This window comes from Lissotriton helveticus, chromosome 8 (assembly GCF_964261635.1).
Source record: "Lissotriton helveticus chromosome 8, aLisHel1.1, whole genome shotgun sequence".
NCBI classification, from domain to species: Eukaryota; Metazoa; Chordata; class Amphibia; order Caudata; family Salamandridae; genus Lissotriton; species Lissotriton helveticus.
Genome location: NC_136069.1, coordinates 1,263,659,251 through 1,263,677,829, shown reverse-complemented (window position 1 = coordinate 1,263,677,829; position 18,579 = coordinate 1,263,659,251). Strand labels below are relative to the sequence as shown.

At 44.2% G+C, this 18,579-nt stretch overlaps 1 protein-coding gene across 1 annotated transcript in view; it reads right to left on the bottom strand.

Moving 5' to 3' along the window:
- TMEM131 (transmembrane protein 131) overlaps positions 1-18,579 on the bottom strand; it is a 1,081,228-nt gene that overhangs the window by 624,925 nt on the left and 437,724 nt on the right. Inside the window, exon 12 of the mRNA XM_078658243.1 lies at positions 14,424-14,532. Coding sequence (XP_078514369.1) covers positions 14,424-14,532 — 109 coding nt within the window. The remainder of the gene's footprint in view (positions 1-14,423; positions 14,533-18,579) is intronic.

Sequence of the window (18,579 nt, the reverse complement as noted above, 5' to 3'; positions counted from 1 at the left end):
ACTAACAACCGATATCGAGACCAGGTCATTTGGTGGCGATGCTACATAGACGATGCGCTGATGTTGTGGACAGGGACAAAGACTGAACTAGATACATTCCATCACTGGTTGAACCAACAAAGCCGAGACATTCAGTTTACTCTCCAGTCAGATAATAACAAGGTGGATTTTCTGGATATTACCATCTTCCACAAAGACAACCAACTGTCAACTACGCTATACCGCAAACCAGCAGAACGCAACTCTCTATTACGATACAACAGCCACCATCCCCGGGCTCTATGAGACAACCTGCCGGTAGGCCAATTTTTGAGAATACGGCGCAATTGCACCAGGAGAGGGGACTACTTCAATGAATCAGAAGACCTGAGTACAAGACTCCTAGAAAGAGGCTACCCATGCAGACTCATTAAGAAAGCACAGAAGCGGGCTTGGTACAGCCCCCGTGAGACACTGCTGACCACACAAGATAAAGATGAGGAAAACCAAGGGAGGATGATTTGTGTAACTACCTTTTGTACACAGAGTAACACGATCCGGAAAATTGTCAACAAATATTGGACATTGGTAGCCGACGAGATCAACCAACATGATCCCACAATGCATGCCTTCAAAAGAGCTAAACGTATTCGAGACCATGTGGTCTGTTCATTCTTGGACACCCCTGAACAACCTACTTTGAGAACACTGTGGAACCTACCGGCCACGGTGGGTCATTTTAGATGTGGACAGTGGAAAGCCTGCAAAACAACCACACAAACCAGACAATTCGCTTATACAGACAGCACAAAATAAACCTTAAGCCTTTTTAGAATTGTAATACATGTTGTGTTATCTATTGCATCACATGTCCATGTGGGCTAGCTTATGTAGGCCAAACTCAACAGAAGATAAAAGCACGCATCCTACAACATCACAGTAGAATTAGGTGTGAAGTCCAGGGCACCCCTTTGGTAGATCACTGTAAAATAGCGAACTACACACCTGATGATCTCAAGTGGGTTGTCTTTGAAAAGGTAGTCCTGGGCCCAAGGGGAGGGAACATATCTTTAATTCTTAATCTCTGAGAAAGCAAATGGATGACACTTTTAGATACTATCCATGATGGTCTGAACAAACATGACGCTAGCTATGCACAGTTAGCTTGCCTGCGTTAACAATGTCCATAATGGAACTGTAACACTGTTAAGAGAACCTGTGAATTTTTTCATGTTTTATTCCCCTGTAGATCAACTTACAGATGACCAATACTGAAATTGATGATGTATATCCGTAATTATTGTTCTTCTCTTGTGTATTCATTTGGTGGCTATAATTATGAACTTGGTGATTCTTAATATAAACTGACCTACACACCTAGACCCCATTATTATCTGAGGGACTCATGGTTCCATCATCTGGTTTTAATTTTTTTCAAATGTTTCTTTCCATTTAATGGAATACAGGTATGCGGTTTTAAATTTAAATTGATTATATGCGGTCTCACACACTACATCGATCTTTAGGAATTACCTACTCACGACAGACAGAACGTGCCTACCGGCACGCTAGTCTGTCTTCCGTGGCCGCGCTACTCCAGCATCTAGCTGCTGCGAGCACACGCGCGGCGTCAATACTTAACCACTTGGCTGCTAAGGCTTTTCCCCTCCTGTGCTGACATTTATTGAATCCCATTATACATGACGAGTTCACCTTGTCATGAGCACAGCTCCAGTGTGCCTCATGACGAGTTCACCTTGTCATTAGCACTGAACAGGTTAAGGGTGAAGCATTACCGCGACGGCATTCCACAGATTCACTCGTTGGAACCAGAGGGCTGCACCCGCGGTAAGATCTTTAGCAATAGTGGCCCGCAGAGCTTGACCTGTTGATGGTGACAGAGATTACATGGGCGTTTATCTTTGGTTTTGCTTCATAGACTTATGCACGGGCTACCGTATGTTATGAGAGAATATTTGGCCACGCTGATTGCTTCGCAGGCCGTTTTTTGAAAAGGTCAAGTGACATTTGTTGGGCTGAACTAAGGTACATTATTTACCCTTCCTTATGCATGTTGCATCGTTTTACGAGGTTCCAATGAGGTTGGATTTAAGAACCAACAATCTTTAGTCACACGATTTATTAATCCTGTAGCCTGATCACTTAAGCTCTAGCTTTGATTAATAGACGGATTGTCTTAACCATCTGTACACTGATAAGAGCATTTCACAATTGTCGTGACGGAATGGAGCGCTCCTACGCTTATATAGATCTGTTCCTTACTGTACAGACGGCACATGTTTTTAACCCGCATGGGTAATGTCTAACAATAGCGGACTGTTGAATTTGTTAATCAAGTATGTCTGCACCTCGAAATCCAAGCGTTCCTACGCTCACATGGATATGGATATGGTATGTTATATCCGGTATATGAAATGTTTTTTAAATGTATGGATTCCCAATTTGTTTTACCCAGGATGGGTAGTGGTTAACAAGTTTAGGATATTCTCTGCATGTTATCAATTGTCTAAAGGCGGATTTTAGTGGGAATATTGTGATGGCATACCCACTATTGTTTCATCATATTCCCTATCGGTAGGTAATAGCAAGCTCTCGCCCACATAGGAGCCTGCGGGCCCATCCACCACTATCAACACTGCCCTAGATACCGGGTGGTATTTTGGTAATTATAATTCAATTCATATTGGGAATTGTAAATAGGTGATTTTTCTTTTAGTTTACCCCAAATCCTTTTTTTTGACTTTAGGTGCCCCTTTCCCCCACATCACATCCCAGTCCTGAAGACCCCACTGTAAGGTGCGACTGACCCTACACCATGTAAGGGTCGAAACGCCGACTGTTCTTTACAGCGCCTACCCATCGTCAACAAAGTATTAATACTGTGCCATACTACATGGGATAGGACCACATGAATGTTTACTAATGTATGGGGTTACAATTGATGTGCCCATGTGATATCAACCAGTTGAGTTTTGTGTGATCACATGCAACTTTTATATCGGTCCAATCACCACCTTGATCCTCACGAATCACCGTTCCCTTCGCCCCCCTTTCTTTTTCGTCCCTACTTGGGCACACATGTTTATGCTGAATATGTACTATACATAAAATGTATGAGAATGAGGGTGTGAATAAATAACATCCCTCATAAAGTCGTGGTTCTAGTTATATGTACACAAATCTTTGTCATTTTTCTTTATACATAAACAATATAGAGTCTTGGACCCTTATCTATATAAGGCTTATCTCAGAGGCAGTGTGTCAAGCATTTGTGAATATACACAGTAATACAGTGATAACACTACAGATGGACACAACACAGGTTTTATAAAAATAAGTATTCTTTATATAGACTTAAACACGACCACAAACGACAAAAATCCACAATACTACACTTAAGATTACTTAAAAGATGATTAAAGTCTCTTAGTTCAAGTTGATGGTAGATGCAACAAAGGTCTCAACAAAGTACCTGGATGCGTAACGCAAAGTAAACAAAAGGACTTGCAGAAGGGGAGATGCATCGGTTCCGGTGACCCGGGTGAACGGTTGCGTCCTTCCTTAATGCTTGCGCAGAGTAGGGGACTCGACGTGAGCCTTACCGGTGCGGAGGTGATGCGTAGATTCTCGGCCTGTTGCGGTGCGCAAGATGGCGCCTTGATGCAATGAGATGATGCAGTTGCGATGCGAGAAGATGGCGCCCTTGATGCGGTGATGCGATGATGATGCGATGACGCCCTGGCAGCCTTGCGGCGACTCTGTACTTTGGAGCCGCGACAGGCTCTGCGACGCGCTTCTCCGGCGATGCAATGGCGACCCTCTCGATGGCATCGTGCTTCTCCGGTGATGCGACAGCAGGCAGCTTCGAAGAACACACGCTTCCAGGGAGATGCGACGAAGGCTCGTTTCTCCGGCGTTGCGACGATTTCAGCTGCGGTGGCGACACGCTTCTTCTCGATGCGTCGCGCTTCCAGCTCCTAGTGGCACGCAAGTGACTGGAGTCAGAATTCCCAGCAAGGAAATTCAGGAGGGTGCTGGAGGTGAAGTCTTTTGGCCCTGAGACTTCAGCAGGAGGCAAGCACAGTTCAAGCCCTTGGAGAATATTCTGTAGATGAAAGTCCTTACAAAGTTCCTTCTCCTTTCCCTTGGCAATGAAGCAACCACTGCAGGCCAACCCAGCAAACAGCACACTGGAAGAGGGGCAGTCCAAACTCCTGCAGCTTCCTTGGTTCTTCTCCTTGGCAGAAAGGTTTTCTTGTTCCAGAAGTGATCTAAAGTCTGTGGGACTGGGTCCCAATATTTATACCCCAAAATCTTTTGTTCTCTGATGGCAGAGAGGCCTCTGCCTAGTTCAAACCAGTTCCTGAGCACTTTGTTGACATGACTCTTCTCTTCCTTTCACTGTGCAGGGCAGAGACATCAGACAAGCCACAGGGGGTGGAGCCAGCATTGTAGAGGGAAGGCCCAGCCCTATTCAGGTCTCAGGTGCACTCCCCCCTCCCATCTGGATGTAAATCTCCCTATTCACCACTGGGCTGTTCCAGACTGTCTCCTGTAATTTCCCCAGCCCTGTCACACACAAACCCAGACAAGGAATACACAACTCAGCAGAGGCGGGCTCAAATGGTTAGGCAAGCAAATACCTACTTTCTAAAAGTGGTATTTGCAAACACAAAATATTAAAATAAACTTTACAAAAAGATGTATTTTATTATTCTGAGTTCAGGCATACTAAATTAGAATTTCTACCATGTTCCCTGAGTCAGTTAGGATTATAAGAATGTAATTATCCAAGGGTCAGGTAAAATCGTTTGCGTTGTTGCAGGAAGAGTTTGAATTAAGTGATTCTGAATACTTCCGTTATGTCCAGGTTCGCCATGCTTTGAGATCGGTTTTCCCGGTGGGGGAGGTAATCCCGGAATAGTCGCCGCTTGAGGACAGATTGTTGGACGGCTATGTGCCTGATCGCACCATCTCCCTATAAAAAACTCATTAATGATAGATCGTGAGGTACTGGGTTTTTAAGAACCGGCACAGAACCGGTAACCCAGCGGTGTCAGGGTACACCCAGAGACCTCGGGTTCTTCCTGATCCAGACCACAGAAACTCAGAGTCTTCTAGGTGAAGTCAAAGATCGATTTATTGGCTGCAACCAAGGTAACAAGTGTCCTAGAAGTACAACACACGGGGAAGTATATTCTCAGGAGACTGCTTCAATTTACAAAGTCAGGCTTCTCTCTTTATACAGAATATTCAGCTTCAGGCAAACATTCTTCGAATTTGCAATATCTCATTTACAGGTCTTGGTTACAAAAGAAAAGCAGAGTCATGATGACATGTACATATTTCACGTCGTGCTGCCTACAACAAATCACCCGGCAAGGCCCAACATTTCATCAGATATCGGTGGACCCCCAATAAAACAGGCACCTCCCCACCATAAAGTAAGTGAAGCAAAAAGAGTAGAGACAGATGTGAGCAAGATACGGCAGGTGTGCGCGCTGAAATGGTTTTATGGCTTGTTGAGCCTTGATGCTATCTTGTTCGGCCACTGGGAGGGGAACTGACCTAACGAGTTCGGCCTGGGGCAATGGTTCCAACTTGCACAGGTCATAGGAAAGTCGATTAAGGAGTATGTGTCCTTGCTGAATTGAATTCAGCTGGATTAAGGCCTATGTAAAGGGCAACACATAAATGGAAGCCAAGGGTTCAGAACGCAAATGACGATTTTGAGGTGAAATCGTCACTCTAATATGCTGAAAACATATGTACATGGTGTGCTCGTCATTCTCGGTCTTTTGATACCAAATTCGTCATGTTTCGACGACGTTTTAATTCTCGAGTCCAGAACGATTACATGAATCCAGAATCTTCAGAACCACAATCGGACCTCCTGTTACATCTTCGAGATTCGTGGACCCGTGATGGTCTTGAACTGGATGACGAGGACTGGCAATCTGTGATCTCCTCCCCAAAGGAGGTCGCGATCCGAGCTCGACTCCGGTTGGTTCAACTTAAGATTCTACATAGGATTTACGTCACGGGCCCTCGGTTGGTCCATACGGGTTTTTCTGAGGATGGTCTGTGTAAGCGGGGATGTGGGCAGGTGGGGACATTCCTCCATATTATTTGGGAGTGTCGTGAGGTCGCGGCCTTCTGGAGTGGGGTGCATGAGGTAATGAAGGAGGTGACAGGGATTGCCCTCTTGCCGGAGGCTAGACGCGGTTTGCTGAATGGGAACCCACGGATCACAATGTAGCTCAAACACAGTGGGTGACCCTGGGAGCCATGGTTGCTAAGAGATATTGCTCAATTATGGGGGTCCCCGAGACCGCCTACGGTTGCAGCATGGAAGGAAAACATGGACTGGTGCATGTTCAGGGAAAAAACAGTCTACTTGGCCCGGGGCCGACCCCGGAAGTGGTGTAGAGTGTGGGGACCCTGGAATGGCTATCGTAGATATCTGTACGCCTCCTGTGGTAGATAACCCAGATGTCCCACTTTCCCCCAGACCCTACATTCTGCTTGATATGTTGTAGGTGCTTGATTTTGCCCATTCATTCCCCCCTCCCACTCTCATATATTGATTGCTGATTTTATGGTATTGCTTTTCCTTCCCCGTCTTGGAATCAGAACGGTATGTATTGTATGTCTTTGCCTTGCTGTTTCTCCAAATTTTCAATAAAAAGAAATATTTAAAAAAAAGAATGTAATTATCTTTACTGCCCATTCTGGCCTATGAGAACAGGTAGCCTTCTATAGTGAAAAACGAAAATGGCTGTAATTCACTATTTGAACATGCTACACACATCGGAGCAGGCCCTACCTTATACTTAAAATGCACCCTGCCCTTGGGCCTACCATAGGGGTCTCTAGTATGAAGCAAAGGGAAGATTTAGGGACTGGCAAGTGGGTGCACTTGGCCAAGTCGACATAGCAGTGCTAGACTGCACACGGACCTTGCAATGGCAGGCCTGAGACACACTTTACAATCTGCTTATGTGGGTGGCAAAACCAGTGCTGCAAGCCCACCAGCAGCATTTGATCTACAAGCCCTGGGCACATATGGTGCACTGTACTAGGGGCGGACAGTAAATCAAATAACCCAATTGTGGAATAACCAATCAGTACATTAATTTAACATAGGGAGCACTTGCACTGTGGCACTGATTAGCAGTGGCACAGTGCCCAAAGCATAAATCCAGCAAAAACATATCAAAACAGAGGAGGCAATCCGTCAAAAATGGAAGGGAGACTCACACCAATGATGTCAGGTCTACCAATTGCTAACCCAGGTTTTGCAGGACAAGTGATCCATTCCCCATTTGATTTTTTGATATTTCTTCATCCAGACAGTAGCAGCTAATTGGCTATAGGAGGCACAATCCCTGGCCCGATATCTGTCAGACAACTCCCCCTTGTTGATAACATACACTTTAGGCCAGCCAAGATCGAAGGTACCACTATGGAGACTAAACACTGAGGCTTTAACGGATGCAGTATACAAAGCTGCAATAACAAAAGGGTTAGATGATTATTTCTACATGAATTGGAATACGGCCAGCACTAAAACGTTTTTTAGTGGGATGCGATGAAGGTGGTGATGCGGGGGGGGTGTATGTCCACTGAGGTGGGGTTTAGGAGAATGTTGGAACAGGATATACAACGTCAGGAGAAACACTTGGCGGTCCTGGAAAACGCGCTTCCCACAGACACGGAGGGTCCGGCTAAATGGGCGGCACAACAACAAAAGATAGGGGACATCTGGGATACGCTGGGCAAATATAATAGAAACACAAGTAGGCGCCGATGGTACACAGAGGGTGACAAAGCGGTATGCCTACTGGCTCATCTGATTAGGATGGAGACACAGCCTCAACCGATTATGGCATTCAAAACTGATCAGGTGGTCTACACACAACATTCGATCAATAGGGCATTTACAACCCATTTACGAAAGATATATTCTGAATCCAGACTCCCTACCCCCACCCAAGCTAGGGAAACCTACCTTGCCAATGTAGAACTACATTGCCTTGACCCAGAGAGTCAGGAGTCCCTGGGGGCCCATTTCAGGGAAGAGGAGGTAAGGGTGGCGATCGCCCATTTGAAAAACGCTAAATACCCTGGCATGGATGGCCTACGGGCGGAATTTTACAAAAAATATGGGGGGTCTTGGTCCCTACGATCTTGGACATTACTATGGAAGACGGCGAGAACGGCATATTACCAGACTCAATGCGTGAAGCGCTGATTGTGATGTTCCCCGAGCCAGGGAAGGATCCCCCCTGCTCCCCGGTTCCTATAGGCCAATTTCTAAGCTGAACGTAGATCTTAAAATTATTAGCCAAGTGCTGGCAAGTAGACTGCTTCCATATCTCACACAGCTGGTTCACGACGACCAGTCATGCTTTATGCCAGGTAGGAATGCATTAAGAAACATCCGCCGTCTCGCACACGTCATGCAATCGCTGGGGAGAAATGCCCAACAGAGTACTCCGTGAATAATACGCAGCTGGAATGCACTCAAAGATTCTGATTTAAACAAATGTAGTCATTTATACAAGCTTGAATCAAACTTAAAAAATCATGTGTGCACCAGGTAAGGGGCTCTGCAGGCCACCTTATTCAAAGTGAAAGGAAAATAACCCAGAAATGTATCCAGGAATGCCCAGTGCACTACCAACAAGTCACATCCAAGTGAACAGAACGTAATCCAAACAACAGTAGAATTGTACAATTACTCTTAAGTAAACAGTAATCCAAACAATTTTCAACAAATCCAAGGCTGAGAATAAGATCTTCAAACCATGAAATTGATCGTAAACATATCCCAATGCATTTCGGGATTTTCACATAAGCCCTTCATCAAGGGAATCTGCAATGTATTAATACGTTAATTTTAATGGAAAGTATGCAGCAACATGCGATTCACATCAATCAAAAAACATTAGTGCTCACGAGAGGGCAGGAAGAAGCCACTGAGGGAGTGACTGATAAGGTTGCCTCACACAGTGTATTAAAGAGTCACTGTGCCACAGATCAAGAACTATAACCCGTTCAAGTTTCTAGGCCTTTCACATTTCTAGTCCTATTTTTATGCTTTTGATCACTTTCTCTGTCACGCACTTATACGGTGGTGACGCACAGGCTTGTTTGCTGGAGCCGGCGTCTTCAGTGTTGCTGTTCGCGCTAGTCTTTTCACTGCTTCTGGTGAGTCCATGGTTTTTAGCTTGTTTCACACCGCGCTATGGGGAGTGCGAGGCACCATTTTCACTACAGCTCCATTTTTCAGGTGCTGACACGTTATTGTCCACTGAGTCAGCGCGTGGGTAGTCGCATCACTCAAGGTAAGCGCCTAAGTGCTTTCTCTGCGCTTTTCTGTTTTTCCTCTTTTATAATACACACTGCAGTATTTGGGGGGGGGTTTCGGCAGAGAATAGCAGTTTTCTGCTGGGTTCAGTTTTTGCTTCAAGTGCAAGCACTCAAGCAAAGGTAAGACAAGTATCTTTTACGTCTTCACTCTTGTGTTTCTCCCCGCACTTGGTACTAATGTCACTTATTTGTTCTAGCACTTGGTCACGCTCATTTATCTAGGCTTGCTTCTCATCTACCATTATTCTTTGGGTTATAGTTCTTGATCTGTGTCACAATGACTCTTTAACATACTGTGTGATACAACCCTATCAGTCACTCCCTCGGTTGATTCTTCCTGCCCTCTTGTGAGCCCTAATGTTCTTTGATTGATGTGAATCGCACGTTGCTGCATACTTTCCATTAAAATTAATGTATTGATACATTGCAGATTCCCCTGACGAAGGGCTTATGTGAAAAGCTCGAAATGCATTGGGATATGTTAAGTTTCGTTATTGTATGCTGTTTACAAGCTGCATTGTTTGCCAATTTTTTTTGAACTTCATCTCCATCTGCAACGATCAAGAATAAAGCAGATTACAATCAATTTCATGGTTTGAAGATCTTATTCTCAGCCTTGGATTCTTTGAAAATTGTTTGGACTACTGTTGTTTACTTAAGAGTAATAGTACAATTCTACTATTGTTTGGATTACGTTCTGTACACTTGAATGTGACTTGTTGGTAGTGCACTGGGCATTCCTGGATACTTTTCTGGGTTATTTTCCTTTCAACAGAGTACTCCGGCATTCCTGGATATCGAACAAGCGTTCAACTCGATCCGGTGGGAATACTTATGGCAGGTGCTTCTAAAAATGGGGATAGGTGAAGGGTTTGTGAACTGGGTGAAACTGCTCTATGCCCATCCTGTGGCAAGGATTCGCACGGGGGATACGCCTCGGATGCAATGACAATAGAAATGGGGACACGGCAGGGGTGTCCGCTCTCACCCTTGTTGTTTGCCTAAGCAATGGAGCCATTGACGTGTTATCTTCGTAAGGTGCGCCTGGGGCAAGGCATTATAGTGGGTCGCACATAACATATTGCATCACTTTAGGCCGATGATGCACTGGTATATTTACGCCAACCGACCCAATCAATTCCAATACTGCTTGCAGCTTTGGATCAGTTTGCCAGGGCCTCCAGACTCTGCATTAATAAATTAAAATCACAATTATATTTGATTGGGTCGGAGGCCGAGAGGGGCGGAGTCAAGCTCCCTGGGCTAGGGCTCCCTTGGGTACCGGACTCACTACGCTATCTTGGGATATGGATAGGTAGAGATAAAGACACCTTTTACAAGCACAATATGGAGAGGATAATCAAGGATCTTCAGGGCAGCATCACCTCTGGAACACACTCAAACTCTTTGATGGGGAAGATCACCTTAATAAAAATGGTGGTCTTGCCTAGATGTCTCTTCACCATGCAGGGCTCCTTCTCCGAACTCCCACATAAGATATTTAAAGAATTAGACGTAGTGCTTATACAACTATAATGGAATGGGAAACACTGTTGGATCAGCCTAGAGGTCATAAAACGCAAGTGGGGCAAGGGAGGATTGGAAATCCCAGACTTAGAGCTATATTATTTTGCGTCAAAATTGCAAGCATACTATAGCCTGGTTGGACACAGATCCCTCCGGCGAATGGTCACTACTTGCAGACACATATAGAGAACGCCAGTTAGGAGCTCTCCTTTGGACTACGGGGATGCAATGGGAGCAATGCCCTCCTTTGGTTGGACTACTAGCTGCAATATGGAACAGAGTGATCAGGAGGCTGATCCGGGAATGGCCATATGCCCCAGAAGCAGATTTCTGGCTTTTGCCTCCCTTTGCTCAAATAGAGCGGGTTATGTCAACGGACAAATGGAAGCTAGGGGGCTGCCTAATGCTGTCTGACCTCTTCCCGGAAAACAGAATCATTACGTATCAGGAAGCGGTGGTTACCTTTGAGTTGGGAGCGTGGCGATTTTTGCAATATGCCAAAATAGCAGCAACAGCTCGGCAATTATGGCCAACGTTTCCAGAGGCCCCCGGGGCACACCCATACCTTGGTCACTATGATTGCCATGTTCGGCGGGCGAAAACTTGTCACCCACCTATATAGGGGACTAAGGGATGATAAACAGTGTGGTTCCTTCAATGTAGAGGAGAAATGGCAGCTGGTGTGTCCACAGGAGATTACGCAGCGAGATTGGGAGAAAATTTACGAAAGCGTATGCAAGGTGTCGGTATGTAATAGATTCAAACAGATTCAGTAATAATATAGTTCATATGACCTACCTTTCACCCAGGCGGCTGCACACCATTGATAGATCTAGAGAACCAAAGTGCCCTAGATGTCAATATGCTCAGGCAGATTTCCCACATATGGTATGGTCCAATAATTCAGACATTCTGGACGGTGGTCCTAGAGGACTTGAAAAGAATAACGGGGTGGATGATTGCTTTGGATGTGCGTACTAGTCTCCTCGGTTTAATTCCCCGCGACCCTAAGCGCAAGACGAGCAGGCAGTTCCTGGTTTTGGGGCTTATAACAACTAAGAGATGCATAGCAATCCACTGGTTAACCCAGCGGGGGCCGCTGCTTGCTAACTGGAAAACAGATCTGAAGGAATGGGCACTGGCGGAGGAGGGGCATATGCGAAGCACTAGAAGAGATGATAAGCTCCCCGTAGTGCTGCTGGCTTGGGGTATGATGGTACAAGAGATAGAGGAAAATGCCCCAAATCCCACTCGCACATCACAAGACTATGAACATCACAATAGGGCTGTAACCCGTAGTCAGGAAGGAAGACAAGAGGAAACCCACAACTGATTTTAGGATAGACAGACCTCAAGTTAGTGGACACTGGTAGGGGGGAGGGTGGGGAGTTTTGGGGGATTGCCTAGTTAAAGGTTTGAAAAGGCTGGATTTGGAAAGAATCGTCAGGGAAAGTATTCACCAAAATTATCCTTGAGTTTGTTATTGAGATGATCATTGTGTAAACTGTCATCTGCTGGATATGTAGTTGTACGTGAACATGGACTGTATCTCTTGAAATAGCAATGAAGAAATGCATGAAAAATATTTTTTTTAACTATTTATCTACAATTGTTTAACTATTGAATTACAAACAAAAAATAAATATTTGAAGTACAAAACCACTAGAAAGCTGGAGTTTTTTAAATGCATCTTTAATCTACATATACTACTTTCCTTATGCATTAATACCATCCATGTACTTATGTATCTACATATGTATTACTTTTCATTTATTCAGCACAGCCAAATACCACCTTATTTCTCACCCTATCCCTCTATCAATATATCCTCTACCTCCACTCTCTCATTCATCCCAAACCCCACACCACTACTATGACCGCAAAAAAAACACCTTTCTAGACTCTTCCCTCCTTTACCCCTCCTTACATCATCTCGTACCTCTTTTACTAATCAGATCTCCCAAACACGCCTTTCTAAACCCCTTACCTGACTCTTCGCCCTACACCTCCCTTTTACTCATCCCAAATCCCATCCTACTGCTATGAACTCACAAAAAATGTATATATATTCTAGACCCTTCCCTCTTCGATCCTCCACTATTCATTTTCGATCCAAAAAACAGACTAAAATGTCCACTGTTCAAATTAATTTCATATACACCTATACTAACTCCCCTCCATCTCCCCCTTTACTCACCACAAACCCCCTCCCAGGGCTACAAACTTCAACAAAAAAAATATATTTCCAGAACCTTCCCTCTTCTTTCTAATTCAAAATAACTGTCTAACATATCCACCACTCAAATTACTTTCATATTTCACTATACTAATTCGCCACTAAACCTTTAAGGGTTCCCGGAGTAGCATTCTACTCACCGAAAAAGCGATTTGACGCCTCATCAGGGGTGGTAAGTGTTATATAAATGCAAATACAATACAATACAATTACCATCCATCCAGCTCTGCTCTTCGGCAAGTTGTTGTCCCCTCTAGATTTAGGTGGAAGATGACAGGCAAGTGCTGGTCAGGCACAGACTGTAGCTCCAAAATCTCACTCAACGTACTCTCCGTTTTAGTGATCCAGTACTCTGGTAGAATTGTCACTGGTACTTGCCAAAATGGAGAGTCCCCCCCCCCCCCCCCTCCACAGACTGGCTTAAGTTTCCAGATCAAATCTAATTTTAAGATACTGTATTAAACCACAGTTACTCTAAGGCCTGTCTTCTCCAGCCATGGTTTCACAATGTTTGCTCTTTTTGCAAGATCGGAGTTCCTTTGAACAGATTTCATGGTTCTCTACCTCCATGGTACGCTTGGACAGTAAGCAAAAGGAGATGTTCTCCTGATGTAATCTTAATTTGACATGAGTAGTTCTCTATTGCTTCTCTCCGATTCTTCCGGTTTGTGGTCCTGCAGGAATTTAAGAAATATTCAGGTTTCCTTAATTATCTCACATGTGACTGCCCAAATTCCACAGCAGATCCTGTCAGGCCGTGGCCCTCCATACCTTCACTTCCTCCTCATAGCGCCTTAGGTTGTTATGGTGCTACCCCTCAGTCCTGCCTCCCATTCCTTTCATCAGAGAGAGAGCAGGACAGCCACCACCATCCTCAGTGGGTACTCTGTGTTGCTATGTTCCTAAGCTGCTAGGCCTTAAAAGCAGGAGGGAGGTTGCTGAAACCTTCCACACAAGTCCCTCCATTTGACTCCCAAACATGCCTTTGGGGTCACTGTAAACCCTCTCTGAAACACCAACTTAGGCAGGCAAAATAACTCCTTGGGAGAGTGCACAGGCCGACGCAGAGAGATCCAGCCAGGAGCCCAGAAACCATGTGCCATCTTAGGTCCATTTCAACCATTCCACCCTCAACAAGTTTCTTTAAAGGTGTTAATGAAAAAGTAATATATCCTACATTTCCATCTGAATAGTTTTTGGCATAGTTGTTCCTCTTTTATCACCTTGTGTCCAACTGTTCTGTACAAGATTTTTGTAAAAGATTTAAATAGGCACTTATACTTACCATCAAAGTAAATACTTGCTACTTTGGTGTACCGATTTTCTGACGCTTTTAGGGTAATAGGCTTGAAATGTACTATGACAGCTTCATTTTGAGGTGTGGGCTTAATGCTCTGAGAACAAAAGTAAGTTCATAAAAAATAAGGTTTGCATTTATGCATAAAACGTTGTACAAGTATAAGACAAGATACATTATTAAACAGAAAAGTTCTGTAAAACATCCTTTGTATAGCTAAAATATGTTTTCATCTACCTGCTTTTAAACTCAAATAAGACAAATATTCTATTTTATGCTCCTTTATGTCCTTTACAGTTATGATTGTGAAAACTTTAATTTCAATATTAAAATCTATCCTTTAGGATAAAATAAAGAACTGTTAAAAAAAGAACTTACCTTATGTAATTATTAACATTTAGCTCTGTCCACGAAGGTAATCCTGCAAACATCAATAGCCTTCTAAAAGGTTAGCTTGTACTTGTTATCTACTTTTGGAATTCCCTTCCATTACATTTATTTTCCTAAAACCCAATGAGTATTTTCAGACTTTAGATATGTATTCCTTCAATAAAAATGTTTCACTTGTGTATAGTGGTGTGACAGTAATGAACAAGTTACTTTCCTCTGGTAACTATCTTGCTGGTGGAGACTTTCTAACCACAGAAACCTCGCCTTGTGAATATTCCCCAGATAGAAGACTGCATCCAGAAACCTCAAAGCAATACTCCTGTGCACTGTTAGGTGGCTTTGTGGGGCTCCTTTCTGCCACCATTCTATACATACATACATTATGGAAATTACAAACAAAGCTGCATATAAGTGACACCCATGTGTGTGTGTGTGTGTATATGTTCGTTGCTTTCTATACTGTCCTAACCATCTGATGCAGAGAGATCTCTACAGTAGAACCTTTTTAGGTGGAAAAGAGTCCAGTTCACAGAATGTGGGTGTAGGACAATTGGCGCTGAATCTGTGGTTAGACAGAGTACTCAGGAGAAAGCTTATTAACTTGTTCTTCAAAAGGGTACTTTTTACTGCAGATTCTTCACCTTACGAAGAGATACTATAGCAGTCATGCAGTACTGAGAGGGCAAAATGCACATCTTGACAGACCTATCAAGACAGTAGTGCTTCGGTGAATGTATTTACCGATCCCACCGTACCCACCTGACATGTGATCAAGACAGTTAATTCATGAGCCAACACAGTGGTAGCAGCTTTGTACCTGGTGGAATGAGCCTGTACGCCTTCTGGGGCTCAACCCATTGGGAGATGGTCTGTTTTTGCACTGCTCTGCCCATCTTTGCTCTGGAAAACCATAGAAAGAGCTGTTTGTCCACCTGATGCTCTTTGGTGTGATCAATATAAAATGTTAGTGTCCTCTACATCAACTTATCTGGAAAGAGCATTGTATAAGGTGGGATGACAGAAAGAGCCTGCAGTTCGCTCATACGTCTAGCTAATTTTATGGTAATGAGAAAGACTGTTTTCAACGTCAAGTCTCAGTGGACAACTGCGCAGTAGGGCAAAAGTATGCACATCAAAAGAGTGAGGACTAAAATCAAGTCTCACTGTGTTAACATAAATGGTTTTGACAAGTAAATATTGCAAAACTTTAAAAAAAATCTCATTCCAACAGGTGATTTCAAATAGAGAGGGCTTCACCAGCAACTTTAAAAAGAAAGCCTAAAGGAGCTGATACATATCCCTTAACAGTGCCCAAAGCAAGTCCTTACTGGGCCAGTAACGGAACAAACAACAATACTGCAAACAAATCGGTTTGTAATAGGTCGATTTCTTACGTGCAGCACCTATCCACAAATTTGTTCCAAAGAATGGCATACACTGATTTTATGGAAGGATGCCTAGATGACATCAGCAACCTCAGAAGGAAGGTCACTGAGAGACAGGCTAAAGGAGAGGAAGTGACAGGAAGGTATATAAGAAGGCCAAGCTACAATCTAGAGGGAGATGCTCTGGAAACTCCAACGAGCAAGCATGCTGATATTGCGTTCTCAGCGGTGGCGAAAAGACAGAGCCACGGTTCTCACAATTGCAGGAAGACCCCAACTTGTACCTACAGATGAAACTGCCATTTGTGCTTTACTAAGCATCAGCAGACTAGTTCATACACCCTGGCATTTAGAGATCCCACCAGGCATTTTGACACTAGAAAAATTCTTTAGCTGTTAAGCCACTTCCTAACTCAGGGACCAATGCCTCACCCTGCTTGTCGCAGTATCACATAGTGATGAGTAGTCAATGAGCATCTGCAGCAGCCTTTCTAAGGCAGAAAAGCCTCAACACATGCGAATAGCCCTCAACTCCAACAAACTGATTTGGAAATCAGTCTCTGCCGGACACCAGAGGCTTCTGATCTCCAGCTCTCCCAGATTGCCTTCTCAGCCCGCAGTGATGCATCTGTGACCACAGTCAGATGTGGGTGGGGTAATGAGAGGGTCTGTCACTACAACGATCCTGTAGCCACCACAGCAAATCTTTTGCAGTCTCCTCCAATATATGGATGCAATCCAACATATACCAGTCTTGCTGTGCCCACTGGGATTTGAGGTCCCACTGAACAGCCCGGATGTGCCACTTGATATGTTTGTAATCAATTTTTAAAAAAGCCCTTCATTTACCATAAATTATTACATTATTCAATCATAGACATGCAGACTTTTTTCTTCATGTCTATTTAATTCATTACACATGCATCCATTTTTCAAAGGTGCTTTCAAATGCTTCTTCAGCATAAATTCATTATACTGTTTACAAAATAAAAAGAGAGCTCATCAATCCTAAGCCCAACCCAAGATCGCAAGACACAGAATGCCTTATCAATAACAAATCTTGCCACAGAAATCAAGTTTCAACTTTCAAACTAGACTGTTTTCAATCCACTAAAAACGTTTGAGGGGAAAAGAATTCCTTTACGTAAAAGCCAATAGGTTACCAGGGTGCAGTGGTCATCTGGAATGATGAATGTTTTAGAATGAAGAGAGCTGTCCCACTCGCCCTAGTGCGGTGACACTGAAGCCCCCAGAGTGAACTGTTATTTCATAAATGCATGGGCGAGTATAAATGCCTTCTAAAATCTAAGAAATCATTACATTAATTGGCAATATGGGCAGAATGGAGGGAGGACCCACACGGCAAAAATACCAGAAGAATTTGGGAATTGGTAACGCGGGTGGAAAAGGGGCCTGTATGGTGCCCAACAGAAGTGAGATGATCTTTGTACAGGGCTGTGTGCGATTTACATTCTAGTACCAGAGGTAGAAAGAGCACTGAAGGGTATGAAGAAGCACATGGCACAAGGCCCAGACCTTGAGCCCACAAATATTTATCGTGAGGAACCACACTTGTGGGCCAGCGGGCTTGCTAAAGTGTGCAAATCAGTGCTTGCTGCCAACGATATACCTCATTCATGGTGCTCCACCATTATAGTGCAGATCCATAAGAAGGGTGATCGGGGTAGTTACACTATTATCACCCAATCTCACTCTTGGACGGGGAAAGTCCTACTCACCCACCTCTAGGGTTGGGCGGATGCACTTATGACAGAAGCGCATACCAGCTTCCGTGTGCGAATTCGGACCATTGACCGGGCTCTCCGTCTGTATAGGATATCATATAAAATAAAAGTTGTTCGAAAGTCATCACTCTATGTAATATTTGTAGACCTTAAAGCAGCTTTCGATTTAGTTAACAAAGAGAAGGTGGGGGGGGGGGGGGGAGATGAGAGGTGGGGGGGGGGGGGGAGATGAGAGGTGGGGGGGGGGGGTTCAGTGCCCGGGGTTATGTGAATGTACGATCTCTCCAAGTAACCAAGAATACATCCTAAGAGCTTTGCTGGGGTTGGGGCAGGGCACTCCCTTTACTGGCGCTCTATGCGTGGCTCAATTTGACCCCTATATCGGAAGTAGCAGCCTTCAGACCACTCTCCTTGATTAGGTTAGGCTGATAAGAAATCCTAAGGCAGCAATATACTTTAAATCCCTTGAAGAAGTCACCCTCATTGCGAAGTGCAGGGAGAATACTTGGTCATCTCATGTACAGAATACTCTATACGAGCTGCAGATGGAGTCTTTGTGGGCAGATCCCAGTAGAGTATGGCAGGACACAGCAGATCAGATTAAAGATCAGTATTTTGAATGCA